The 14720-nt window shown below is 37.0% G+C and overlaps 1 protein-coding gene across 2 annotated transcripts in view; it reads right to left on the reverse strand.

Annotated features, from left to right (window-relative positions):
- LOC125665470 (DNA-directed RNA polymerase I subunit RPA2-like) overlaps positions 1-13846 on the reverse strand; it is a 40329-nt gene extending 26483 nt beyond the window's left edge. For both annotated transcript variants that reach the window (XM_056152178.1, XM_056152179.1), the window contains exons 1-12: positions 13727-13846; positions 11893-11970; positions 10369-10428; positions 10206-10280; positions 9048-9167; positions 8833-8898; positions 7597-7671; positions 7265-7363; positions 5597-5692; positions 4816-4892; positions 1513-1659; positions 1331-1384 (exon numbers count right to left, since the gene is read on the reverse strand). In XM_056152178.1, the coding sequence (XP_056008153.1) occupies positions 1331-1384; positions 1513-1659; positions 4816-4892; positions 5597-5692; positions 7265-7363; positions 7597-7671; positions 8833-8898; positions 9048-9167; positions 10206-10280; positions 10369-10428; positions 11893-11970; positions 13727-13807 (1028 nt within the window). In that variant the 5' untranslated portion in view covers positions 13808-13846. The remainder of the gene's footprint in view (positions 1-1330; positions 1385-1512; positions 1660-4815; positions 4893-5596; positions 5693-7264; positions 7364-7596; positions 7672-8832; positions 8899-9047; positions 9168-10205; positions 10281-10368; positions 10429-11892; positions 11971-13726) is intronic.
- Positions 13847-14720: the final 874 nt, after the last annotated feature.

Genomic DNA, 14720 nt, shown 5'->3' on the forward strand with positions numbered 1-14720 from the left:
CCAGAATATGACAGTGTGTTGGAATAAACAGTATAAAACAATGAAAACATGAAATTGATCAGAATGCAACAGATTGTGCAGGTGTCGGAATAGGCCATCTTCACTGTATTTCTATGTAAGGTGTTGGATTAGGCAGATCTCACTGTATTTACATTGTAAGGTGTTGGATTAGGCAGTTCTCACTATATTTACATTGTAAGGTGTTGGATTAGGCAGTTCTCACTGTATTTACATTGTAAGGTGTTGGATTAGGCAGTTCTCACTATATTTACATTGTAAGGTGTTGGATTAGGCAGTTCTCACTGTATTTACATTGTAAGGTGTTGGATTAGGCAGTTCTCACTGTATTTACATTGTAAGGTGTTGGATTAGGCAGTTCTCACTGTATTTACATTGTAAGGTGTTGAATTAGGCAGTTCTCACTGTATTTACATTGTAAGGTGTTGGATTAGGCAGTTCTCACTGTATTTACATTGTAAGGTGTTGGATTAGGCAGTTCTCACTGTATTTACATTGTAAGGTGTTGGATTAGGCAGTTCTCACTGTATTTACATTGTAAGGTGTTGGATTAGGCAGTTCTCACTGTATTTACATTGTAAGGTGTTGGATTAGGCAGTTCTCACTGTATTTACATTGTAAGGTGTTGGATTAGGCAGTTCTCACTGTATTTACATTGTAAGGTGTTGGATTAGGCAGTTCTCACTATATTTACATTGTAAGGTGTTGGATTAGGCAGTTCTCACTATATTTACATTGTAAGGTGTTGGATTAGGCAGTTCTCACTGCATTTACATTGTAAGGTGTTGGATTAGGCAGTTCTCACTGTATTTACATTGTAAGGTGTTGGATTAGGCAGTTCTCACTGCATTTACATTGTAAGGTGTTGGATTAGGCAGTTCTCACTGTATTTACATTGTAAGGTGTCGGATTAGGCAGTTCTCACTGCATTTACATTGTAAGATGGCGGATTAGGCAGTTCTCACTGTATTTACATTGTAAGATGTCAGATCAGACAGTTTTTACTGTAGTTACCTTGTTAGATGGGATTAGACAGTTTTCACTACATAAGGAAGCCTTCCAACAAATTTTGTCTATCCTGATTAAGTGGTTCTTGTGAAGTAATTTAAAACACTCCATTCCAGTATCACTGATTCTTAATTATCTTCTCTTCCAAAATGGGATGTGTTTATGCCAGACAAATTGACACTGCACAAAACGTGATAAAAAAAAAAAACTCACCTGAGCTGTACTTCAACTCAGGTGAGCCAAAAACTGGATTTATCAGTACATTTTGACTACCCTGTTACAAAAAGTATGTTTTAAGACTTACATCAAGAGGTTGAATTTGTCCACATTGTTCTCCAAATGCACGCACACGGAGTGTCTACAAAGAAAATCAACACTGAAATCAAATTCCAATACCACAAAAGTCTTCAACACAGCTGAATTTTATCCACGAAGAAAGTGAGAGATAAATTAGATTAGAATTCCTATACAATACCGTCTACTCACCTGAGCATGAACTCGCCAACAAGTTTGTCTGAGTACCACTCAGGAAGGCGGAGTTTGACTCGGAATAATTGCCCAATGTACTTCAGCACGGCTTTCTGTGAGGTTAGATTTTCTGACAAAGCATGTCGCAGCATCGCGATAACACACCTGTCACCATCAAGAATTCAAATCAATAGCTATTTGCAAACAAGAGGCCCATGGGCCACATCGCTCACCTGAGTCACCTTGGCCCATATCTGAAGACTTTCCATAATATATATTTGCATGTAAAACCCTATTATGGCCCAAACTACCCTTTGCAAACTTGAATCTACACTATGTCAGAAAGCTTTCATGTAAATGTCAACTTCATTGGCCCAATGGTTCTTGAGAAGAAGATTTTTAAAGTTTTTTCCTATATTTGTATGCAAAACTTTGATCCCCCCCCCCACTTGTGGCCCCATCCTACCCCCTGGGGGCCATGATTTAAACAAACTTGAATATGCACTATGTCAGAAAGTTTTCTTGTAAATATCAGCTTTTCTGACTCAGTGGTTATTGAGAAAAAGATTTTAACTATATATTTGTATGTAAAACTTTGATCCCCCCCTTGTGGCCCTATCCTACCCCCGGGGGCCATGATTTTAACAAACTTGAATCTGCACTATGTCAGAAAGTTTTCAGGTAAAAATCAGCTTTTCTGGCTCAGTAGTTCTTGAGAAGAAGATTTTTCCTATATATTTGTATGTAAAACTTTGATCCCCTATTGTGGCCCCATCCAACTCCCGGAGCCCATGATTTGAGCAAACTTGAATATGCACTATGTCAGAAAGTTTTCATGTAAAATCAGCTTTTCTGGTTCAGTGGTTCTTGAGAAAAAGATTTTAACTATATATTTGTATGTAAAACTTTAATCCCCCTTGTGGCCCCGGGCATCCAACCCCCGGAGCCCATGATTTGAACAAACTTGAATCTGCATTATGTCAGGAAGCTTGTGGCCCCATCCTACCCCTGGGGGCCATGATTTGAACAAACTTGAATCTGCACTATGTCAGAAAGTTTTCATGTAAAAATCAGCTTTTCTGGCTCAGTGGTTCTTGAGAAAAAGATTTTTCCTATATATTTGTATGTAAAACTTTGATCCCCTATTGTGGCCCCATCCAACCCCAGGGGCCCATAATTTGAACAAACTTGAATCTGCATTATGTCAGGAAGCTTTCATGTAAATCTCAGCTTTTCTGGCTTAGTGGTTCTTGAGAAGAAGATTTTTAAAGTTTTTCCCTATATATTTGTTTGCAAAACTTTGATCCCCCCTTGTGGCCCCATTCTATCCCCGGGGGCCATGATTTGAACAAACTTGAATCTACAATATGTCAGGAAGCTTTCAGGTAAATTTCAGTTCTTCTGGCCCAGTGGTTCTTGAGAAGAAGATTTTTAAATGACCCCACCCTATTTTTGCATTTTTGTGATTATCTCCCCTTTGAAAGGGACATGGCCCTTCATTTGAACAAACTTGAAAGCCCTTCACCCAAGGATGCTTTTGGCCATGTTTGGTTGAAATTGGCCCAGTGGTTCTGGAGAAGAAGTCGAAAATGTGAAAAGTTTAACAGACAGACGGACAGACAAACAGACAGACAGACGACGGACAAAACGCGATCAGAAAAGCTCACTTGAACCTTCGGTTCAGGTGAGCTAAAAACTACACGTTTTATGAAAAAATATTTTTTTCATTTTTGACGTTAAACATTAAAAATGTAACTCATTTAATGCTGACAACGAAAATTTTGACCTGAATACAAGAGGAAAAGCGACATTTTAGCCTTTAATAACTTATTGTAACGTAGAATCATTTAAATTCATGGGGGCCAATTTTCGTGGATTGCTGAATTTTTACAGGTTCGTGGGGACGTAATTTCGTGAATTTATATATTTGTAAGATTCTTGTATACTAGTTGTCTTTATTCGTTGAGGATGTAAATTCATGGGTGAGGGGTACCCACGAATTCCACGAAAATTGAGCCACCACGAATTCTTATGATTCCACAGGAAACAAAGATTCATGACAAGTCTTTATGTTTACAAACAAACCAGTGAAAAGTTAATTTTGTAATCTAAAGCATTTTAATTTTGCACATTCACAAATTTAACTTTTCGATGACTCATTTTACTTTCTAAAGAATACTTGAAATGTGATAGATATAGAAAACTTAGATTGCTTATCCATTTCTTTTGAAAACTTTGTAGACAATAACATACCGCAATCTTTCTTTACAAAACAAATGATAAACTCTCTACAATAAGCTTCCATCATAATGTATTATAACCTTAATTTTTTTTTTTTAACTTTTTAAACACATTAGACAGTAGATTTTTATCATTAAAAGTGAAAAACAAAACTTAGGGGGGGGGGGGGGATCATGAATCACTCCCTTTAAGGTAGCTCACTACACTAAAGCTTATACTCTGTATGACACCACGTCACAAGATGGCAATTTAAATGTTTTGTGAAGTTATTTGTATCGATCGATTTGTTTGTGTATCATCGTAGCTCAGTGGTTAAAGCATTGGGCTGGTGAACCACAGATCTTGAGTTCGAATTTCACCGAGTCTTTTGTTTATATGTGTTGAAATAATTTTTTTGAAAAATTTCATCATGTTTTTATCCAAATTTGTATATTTTTTGCCTTTTTGGCATATATACTTATTGTATACATGTATCATCATATCTTTTATAATTAAATCAATTCATACTGATTTGAGAAACTATTTCTGGATGTAGTGAGCCACCTTAAGAAAAAATACTAATTTCATCACAACCCTTTTTATACTGTACACAGGAAAAAATTGGCCAATTTCGTCATTAACCTAAATGGACAAATTTAAAATTGGGCACATTAATTCAAAGTAGCACGAAACAAACTTGGTTGAATTTAAATCTGGGACGTAATCATTTCCCAACGCGTAAGTATCTCCCGTAGAAAGTGTTACAGGAAGGTTACTGTCTTCAAATCCCAATTCTTGTCCACTACATCGAAATGAAGAAGACTGAGTACAAGTACCAAACAGGAACTCAGTACTAGAAGTGAAGGTCACAAATCCTTCGAATGTGACATTAATAATGGAGATAAGGTTTGCCAAAATAAAGAGCCCTCACTTCTACGGCCCTGGGAGCCATGTGTAGGTCAAAGTTTGTGGCACTTCACCTACAGCTGGTGACGTCTCTACCAGAGTGAGAAATTATCGAAGGGGACGTAAAAACAGCAAACAAACAAAAACAAAACATGTCAGTATCAGATGGGCGTGAGTTAAATCTTATCCACTCACCCTTTGTAAAATGAATCATGTTCCTTCCCACGGATCAACTGGTCATATATAAACTTATCTGTCACGTTATGCAGACCCTACAAGTAAGCATTCACAAGACCATGGATCAACTGGTCATATATAAACTTATCTGTCACATTGTACAGACCCTACAAGTAAACATACACAAGACCATGGATCAACTGGTCATATATAAACTTATCTGTCACATTGTTCAGACCCTACAAGTAAACATTCACAAGACCATGGATCAACTGGTCATATATAAACTTATCTGTCACGTTGTGCAGACCCTACAAGTAAACATTCACAAGACCATGGATCAACTGGTCATATATAAACTTATCTGTCACATTGTACAGACCCTACAAGTAAACATACACAAGACCATGTAAATAATACCAAACCCACGCAGACTAAATAATAAAGAATAGAAAACTGAATGATTGAATTTTTAAACTGATTACAAATCTTCAGGTGGACCGCAAGCAATGAGATGATATATGATTTGAATATGTCATTAAATAATTCTGCATGCACTTTGACCTGGAAAAAAGAGCTCCCAGAAAATGACTGGTTACCTAGGTGATAAATTTGACTGGTTACCTTGGTGATAAATATGATTAATTACCTTGAAGATAAATATGATTGGTTACCTTGAGGATGAATATGATTGGTTACTTTGAGGATGAATATGATTGGTTACTTTGCAGATGAATATGATTGGTTACCTTGAGTATGAATTTCACTTGTTACCTTGGTGATAAATATGATTAATTACCTTGAGGATGAATATGACTGGTACAAAGAACATTTCCTTTTGGTGACTAAAGCACAGAGTTGCCATCCCGTTGGACAGGTAATGTAGAACATTGGTCTGTATAAAAGTAAACACAAAAACATATATCTCTAAAACATTAGCAACTGTACTGCAATGTTTCATATCCTTTATAGTACAGCTTCTCCACCCCAATCTAATTAAAATTAAATGTTAGATCCGTTCACATACTCGCTACACAAACATCTAACAACATCCCATAGAGGGTCACGTCAGAGGTCAAATTTGCATAAAAAATTCACCAATCACTACAAAGGCGGAGGTGTCATCGTCATCCAATGAAAATCCTCATTATATACTGTATTTGGTTATTTATTACAATCTCTCACCCCACCCCATCCACCCCCTACCCAATCCCTTACCCCACTTCATCCACCCCCTACCCAATCCCTCACCCCACCCCTCTAAAAGAATAAAAATCACTCCTACCCAATCCCTCATCTCACCCCTCTAAAAGAATAAAAATCACCCCTACCCAATCCCTCATCCCACCACATCCACCCCTACCCAATCCCTCATCCCACCACATCCACCCCTACCCAATCTCTCACCCAACCCAATCCACCCCCTACCATATCCCTCACCCCAATCTTCTAAAAGAATAAAAATTCATCTTACAGTAATCTGTGTTTAACATATTATCTAAAATTATCCCACCCCATCTGACCCCTTACTTAATCCCTCACCCCATCCACCCCCTACCCAATCCCTCACCCCACTTCATCCACCCCTACCCAATCCCTCACCCCACTCCTCTAAAAGAATAAAAATCACCCCTACCCAATCTCTCACCCCACCACATCCACCCCTACCCAATCCCTCACCCCACTTCATCCATCCCCTGCCCAATCCCTCACCCCAGTCATCTAAAAGAATAAAAATCACCCCTACCCAATCCCTCACCCCACCCCTCTAACAGAATAAAAATCACCCCTACCCAATCCCTCACCCCACCACATCCACCCCAATCCCTCACCCCACCACATTCACCCCTACCCAATCCCTCACCCCACCCAATCCACCCCCTAACATATCCCTCACCCCAACCTTCTAAAAGAATAAAAATTCATCTTACAGTAATCTGTGTTTAGCATATTATCCCAAGGGGATCCTGGTTACAATAGATCCTCTGTGCCCCTTGCTTGGTGTAAGAGGTGCTAAATGGGACTCATTCGTATGAGACCGCAAAAACTGAGGGCCCGTGTCACAGCAGATTGTATATTGTTTAACGTCCCTCAAGTCATTCATAAGGAGATGTCACCATTGCTGGTGAAGGGACTGCAAAATTTAGGCCTATCTTCGGTGCTTATGGCCTTTGAGCAGGGAGGGGTCTTTATCATGCCACACCTACTGTAAAATGGGACCTCGGTTTAATGGTCTCATCCGAAGGAGCACCCACCCCATTTAGTCACCTCTTACAACAAGCAAGGGGTACTGAGGATCTATTCTAAACCAGATCTCCATAGGAAAAATGTGTATAGATGAAAATCCCACTAAAATAAGAATCTATACAGTAATAGCCACATTTTTCCTTGTGAAGTTGATAAAACCACTAAATTGCAGGAACAAAACAAATCTATATATGGGATACACTGTATAAGGCCTACGTACCACGCCGATGTTATCGTCGCCTACGCTGCGAAGTGACACTCCATATTCCGTATACTGGTGACCGCGGTTCTTCCAGGAGGGTCGGACTATGCAAGTGGGCTGCGAAGAACAACAAAAAAAACTTATCACAATTAGATCATTGTTACACACAGGATTACTAAGTACACATATAAATAATAAAATGATGTTTCACTAAAATTTTATCCATCAAAATTAATGGTAAACCTTGTAAACCCAAACCTGCCAAATTTGTGTCCCGCCAAAACCATGCTATATTGTAACATATGATTTGTGTCTATATTAATTTAACTATACTCTTGTAGATCACTTACAAAGTTCCTCCTCTGCATGATCAGCATTCGTATTATCTTCTCGATCCCGTTACAGATGAAATATCCTCCCATTTCCTAACAAATGAGAAGCTAGTCAGTTGGACAACCTCAGAGAATCTCACAAGTTACATTTTCTACCTTAACACATTAGCAATGTATAATAACAAGAGGCCCATGGGCCACATCGATCACCTGAGTCACCTTGGTCCATATCAGAAGACTTTCTATATATATTTGCATGTAAAACCGTAGTCCTTATTATGGCCCCAACCTACCCCTGGAGGCCATAGTTTTTGCAAACTTGAATCTACACTATGTCAGAAAGCTTTCATGTAAATGTGAACTTCTTTGGCCCAATGGTTCACGAGAAGAAGATATTTGAAGATTTTTCCTATATATTTGTATGTAAAACTTTCATCCCCCCTTGTGGCCCCATCCTACCCCCAGGGGCCATGATTTGAACAAACTTGAATCTGCACTATATCAGAAAGCTTTCATGTAAATATCAGATTTTCTGGCTTAGTGGTTCTTGAGAAGATTTTTAAAGATTTTTCCTATATATTTGTATGTAAAACTTTGATCCCCTATTGTGGCCCCATCCGACCCCCGGGGGCCAGGATTTTAACAATTTAGAATCTGAACTATATCAGGAAGCTTTCATGTAAATATCAGCTTTTCTGGCTCAGTGGTTCTTGAGAAGAAGATTTTTAAAGATTTTTCCTATATATTTGTATGTAACACTTTGATCCCCTATTGTGGCCCCATCCAACCCCCAGGGGCCATGATTTTAACAATTTAGAATCTGCACTACCTAATAAAGCTTATCTATAAATTTCATCTCTTCTAGCCCAGTGGTTCTTGAGAAGAAGATTTTTTAATGACCCTACCCTATTTTTACCTTTTCTTGATTATCTCCCCTTGGAAGGTGGCCTGGCCCTTTATTTTAACAATTTAGAATTCCCTTTACCTAAGGATGCTTTGTGCCAACTTTGGTTGAAATTGGCCCAGTGGTTTTTGAGAAGAAGTTAAAAATGTTAAAAGTTTACAGACGGACGGACAGACGGACGCCGGAATATGGGTGATCAGAAAAGCTCACTCGAGCTTTTAGCTCAGGTGAGCTAAAAATCATGGCTTAATGCTAATAATAACACAACAGTCCATCATCATGGTCATGCCCATTGTCCATGGTAACCAAGGTTTTCAATGAATGTGAACAGCCAGAGTTATATCCCTTACCTCTGCCTCTTCACCTTTTTGCACTAACTGTTCCGGGCTCAGGCCTTTGAGATTACATACATCAGACTTTTGAAATGAAATAAATAAGAATAAAATGATTATGTTATTCAAGATACCTGTGACAACATTTGAAAACAAACAATGCAAGCAGACATGAATTTTGCACTCAAAGTATGAAGTGACTTTAAAACCATTGTATTTGTTTACACCCTGACCTTAACCATGACTGGAATGTCTGCTATCTTCTTCTCTACCGTGTCCTGGACACGCCCATTCAATTTCCACAACATGCTGATGTTCAAGCCTCCTAAATACGATACACCCCGCTCCCGGCACTAAAAAAATAAATCAGTACGATGTAGCCCGCTCCCGGCACTAAAATAAATTAATTAATACGATGTAGCCCGCTCCCGGCACTAAAAAAATAAATCAATACCATCCACCCCTTTCTCCCGGCACTAGAAAAAATAAATCAATACCATGTACCCCTCTCCTGTCACTAAAAAAATAAATCAATACGATGCCTGCTACCGGCACTAAAAAAAGATCAATACGATGTACCCCCCTCCCGGCACTGAAAAATAAATGAGTATCATGTAGCCCTCTCTCTTGGCACTGAATAAATAAATAAACATCATGTACCTCTCTCCCGGCACTGAAAAAATAAATAAATATTGTGTAGCCCTCTCTCTCAGCACTGAAAAAATAATGAGCCCTGCCCACTCATCTATAGCCACTTGAAACAAGAGACTCCTGAGCCCACTTGTCTGAGCAATTAAATTTTCCATGTGTAAAACCTTTAAAAATTCTGTTGTGACCCCCTCCTACTCCTAGGGACCATGGTTTTTAACCGTTTCCTTCTTTTTTGATGAGAAGATTTTGAAAGAATTTTCATACATAAAGCCCTTGTGGCTCTGTCTAGGTCCAGTGTGGTTTATTATGCCATTCAATTTATTCTATGTGAGGAGTTTTCGAGTCATTTAGGGATTTAATGAATATTTGAAGGATGTTTGGACACATTTATAGTAGGAAAATATGTTAGGAAATTTTCTATATTACATTTATGAAACGGTAATGCAAGAATATAGTGATATAAGGTCTCAACCATGCTCATTTTTTGTGCACCGTAAATCGATGGCTTTTTACAAGGAATGGATCTGTAGCTCTCTGATCTGTCCCAATATTTTCTCAGAGAGCTACAGTTCTGCAGCTACCTCTACCCAAGATGTATCAGCTGAAAAAGTTTGATGATTCTAGTTCTTTTAGTATTTAATTTATGTGTCGAACACGAAGCGGGACAGACAGACAGATGGACACGATAACTACACCATAATATATCCCATCCAGAGACTGGCGTATAAAAATGAAATTACCTCTGCAGGGTAGACTTTGAGTGTCTGGGCAAATTTGTTGTTTGGATCGACTGATGGACGAGATATATGAGCATCCTACAAAATAAAGGTGTTCAATTTAGACATGTGATCTCAACAGACATGAAATCTTCAAATTAATTTAGAATTTTTATCAAAGCCTTACCAGCATTTTAAACATGACCCTGTCTCCATTTGGCAGAGCAAACTCCAGCGGTGGTATTGTCTGAAATGGAAGATTCCAATATAACAAAAGCTAGAGAAGCAATAAAAAATAGATAAAGCATTAATCGTACAGCAGATGTATCTTGGTTATCAATAAAAAATAGATAAAGCATTAATCGTACAGCAGATGTATCTTGGTTATCAATAAAAAAATAGATAAAGCATTAATCGTACAGCAGATGTATCTTGGTTACCAATAAAAAAATAGATAAAGCATTAATCGTACAGCAGATGTATCTTGGTTATCAATAAAAAAATAGATAAAGCATTAATCGTACAGCAGATGTATCTTGGTTATCAATAAAAAAAATTGATAAAGCATTAATTGTACCGCAGATGTATTGCGGTTATCAATAAAAAATAGATAAAGCATTAATCGTACAGCAGATGTATCGCGGTTATCAATAAAAAATAGATAAAGCATTAATCGTACAGCAGACGTATCGTGGTTATCTTTCTATAGAATCCCTTATTTTCGTGGGATCAGATTTTTGTAATTTAAGAAAAATAAGCATGTTAATGAGTTATTCTTTATCTAAGTTAAGAAAACTTTACACATAATCATTGAACAAGCACAAGTTTCGATTGAGTACATGTTCATTAATTCAGTTCATCAAGAGATTCTTGTGCTTTACCGAAAGATTTACTCATTTCTCCACGTTACAAGGGGGAAACACTAGGACAGTAGGACTGAAATATTTCTCCAAAAAAAATTTACAGAATTTCATATTTCTTTATGCTTAGAGTGATCTCCCCTTAGATTACTATCAAACATTTTCTTTTGTTTCTTATCAAGTTACTTGCTAATTTAATATCATCAATAAATACAGATTTGTCCTCTACTAAGTTTACCCTTACCTGAACAAATGACTTGCCATTCTCTACCCAGAGTTCCATGCACTCCTCGCACTACACCTCTGTCAACGGCTTTTTACAGAAATCTTGTAAAAGTTTCTTTGATCCAATATTTATGTTTTGGACTAAATATTTAGTCATATTATGATATGTTTTTGGTGCAATCAAATTGATGCTTACTGTTAAATTGTTTAAAATCGCCGTTTTCTGATCATAAATTTGGAACTACTTCGTAATATGCGTATGAATGTAGGATATACACGTGGTGGAGATTTAAATGTAAACATGGAATCAAAAGTAAGAAAGGCTGTAAAAATATGATAAAACTTGTAAAATAAGAGACAAACAGCTAAATGGTAAATATGCACTTATTAAAGTGTCAGTTGGCTATGAAAAGAGCCTGATGTATCACCTGTTGCCTGAACTTTTAAAGGGATAGGAAACCGAGAATGATTGTTTATATCATGTGATTATATTGTCACGTGATTCCAAGCGTTGACAGAGGTGTATGTGAAGCTTGCGTATCGCGCCCTCTGGTGAGAGAATGGTGACTTGCTGTTTCAATATCATCAATAAATACAGATTTGTCCTCTACTAAGTTTACCCTTACCTGAATAGCTCGCTGCAAACCTCCATGTATCAAAGCGTTGAATGAATCTATGTGGGGCTTGGTTAAATCTTGAAGTGGCTGAAATTTTAAAGAATTACTTGTACTGATACATGTTATTTTCATTCACAATTAAAATGTACAAATCACTGAAGATTCTTAAATAAACGCAAGGAATTTATTTTCACATAATTTTGCAAGAAGCATCACTCAAAAAATAAAATTTTAATTACTCGCTTTCATTTTCATATTGCTAAATTACATGTAAAAACTGTTGATCAAGAGATCATTCGTGAATTGAGTAAGTTCACGATGTTAAGTACTCGCATAAAATAAGGAATCGACAATACTTAATTCATGATAAATTTATCAAACACAAGTACAACATATATTCCAGTCTGCAGTTACAGTACTATAGATTTAGATCTATAAAAACCTTTCACCAAAAATGTCCAATGAACACAAGGTATAATTTTTTCCCCTCTTCCATTTTGTAAAACAGCCTCAGATTTTGGAACGTCCTGGGGAGTTTGTTTTAGTATTCTTGTTTCTTTATATAGCCACGAGAGATTTTGTTTTCCAGTGGTATTCTATTTCTATATATAGACACTGGAGAGTGTTTTCCAGTGGTATTCTATTTCTATATATAGCCACTGGAGAGTGTTTCCAGTGGTATTCTGTTTCTACAACGATTTTTTTCCTTATAAAACCATTGATTTTTCCCAATTTTGAGACTAAAAATTTCCAATTTACTTGCCAAAAAATAGACCGCTGACATCGTAATTTACTTAGTCTGAAACATTGTACAAGTTAACTAAAATGTTCACTTCCGGTATTAAATCAAAAGTACAGATCATGGCAGTGCCCATGTTTTGTAGAGCTACGACAATTCTAAAACGAGTCTACAACGATTCCTTATGTCTCACAACAGCAAATATTACCGTAAAAAAGTTTGAAAGATATGACTATTTCTTGTTTTGTTCTCTTTTTTTCTTTTCTTTTAGTTGAAATCATTTGCCGATACATTGGTAGAAAATTCCCAATTTGTTCGATTTTGACGCTATTTTTCGCAATTGAATGGGTACCGGTACCAGTGGGTAGAAAAAAATCGCTGTTCTATATATAGCCACACAGTTGTTCAGTGAGGTGAACATGGCATCAGTTTTTATTATGTTGATTCCATTCTATTTATAGATGTAGAGTGCTATAACTACATTTAATTTATGTAATATGCAATACTAAATTGCATACATAGTCTAATATCACAGGTACATATCAAATATATACTTGTATTTACATATATGTAAATGAACTGTTAGTAATTAGTTTATTGTCATTATATATCTCATATTGTGTAACATGATTGTATGCCAACATGCTTGGTGAATCAATAAATAATTGAATTAAATTGATATAGAGAGGAGGGGGTACCAACCCTCCTTCCTAAGGCCTCCTTCCATCACCTTCCTACCTTTTCCTATATGTCTCTGATTAAAATTAAAGTATGCATGTGTGACAAGGTAATCAGATTGTCTGATGTTTTTAGTTTTTTTTTATTTCATAGTTTTTATTTCAATTTTCATCCAAATTAAACCAGAATACCTCATGAGAATCAAGCCCTACTGTAAATCTACATCCTGAAATTACGCTGTGTGTGTCTGTACTACTGAGTGTGTAGCTTTCAAGATTTAACAGACACACCCCACCCCCTCCCCGGTTATTCTCTTTAGAGAAGTGGATACATATACATGTAGGCCTGTCGGCTTCTCTAACGAGAATACCCAACACGAACGTTGCATATAAAGGCCTATCACACAAAAGTTAGGCCTACGTGTACCTGATGTTGCTGTGGGTTTAATTTTCCGTAGTTTTTCTTCGTTAGGTCCTTTAAAGACGGTTCCTTTAAGTGTGTTGACATTTTGATTCCCGCACGTGTAGTCTAGTTATCTATGTCATCGTCAGGACTCTTTTTAAAGCACCAAGCTCGGGTTACTAACAAACGTGTGAATGATTCTTCCACGAAAAAACTAAATTTAAAACTAATCGAAGGACTTTGTCGTTCCGGAAAATTGTACATTAGGCACAGGGATTTTCTCCGGCGTAAAATATTTTACTTGCATGGAATAATATTTTTAATTCTCGTGATGAAATGAAGTGTTTTTTAAGTTAGGAATATTATATAAATCTTAATGCGAGGAGATCAGAGTAACTAATTTTCAGAAACAATGTGCATTATGATAAATTGCGGGTTCACGCATTTAAAAAAAATGTATCTTTTCCAATTTATTTATTTGAATGAGTTTAACGAAATAGACCGAATGCATGCCGAAGGCTTGAAGCGTCGCTGTTCATACTCTCATGAAAATGAAATTAATTTCTTTCAAAGAATCCAGACTACCTTTCCACGAAATAGCAGATCAACGAAACAGGACTTTTCAGAAATCCACGAAATAGCAGATCAACGAAACAGGACTTTTCAGAAATCCACGAAGTAGCAGATCCACGAAATAGCAGATCAACGAAACAGGACTTTTCAGAAATCCACGAAATAGCAGATCAACGAAACAGGACTTTTCAGAAATCCACGAAATAGCAGATCCACGAAATAGCAGATCAACGAAACAGGACTTTTCAGAAATCCACGAAATAGCAGATCAACGAAACAGGACTTTTCAGAAATCCACGAAATAGCAGATCCACGAAATAGCAGATCAACGAAACAGGACTTTTCAGAAATCCACGAAATAGCAGATCAATGAAACAGGACTTTTCAGAAATCCACGAAATAGCAGATCCACGAAATAGCAGATCAACGAAACAGGACTTTTCAG

The sequence above is a fragment of the Ostrea edulis genome, chromosome 10, assembly GCF_947568905.1.
Source record: "Ostrea edulis chromosome 10, xbOstEdul1.1, whole genome shotgun sequence".
Lineage (NCBI taxonomy): Eukaryota > Metazoa > Mollusca > Bivalvia > Ostreida > Ostreidae > Ostrea > Ostrea edulis.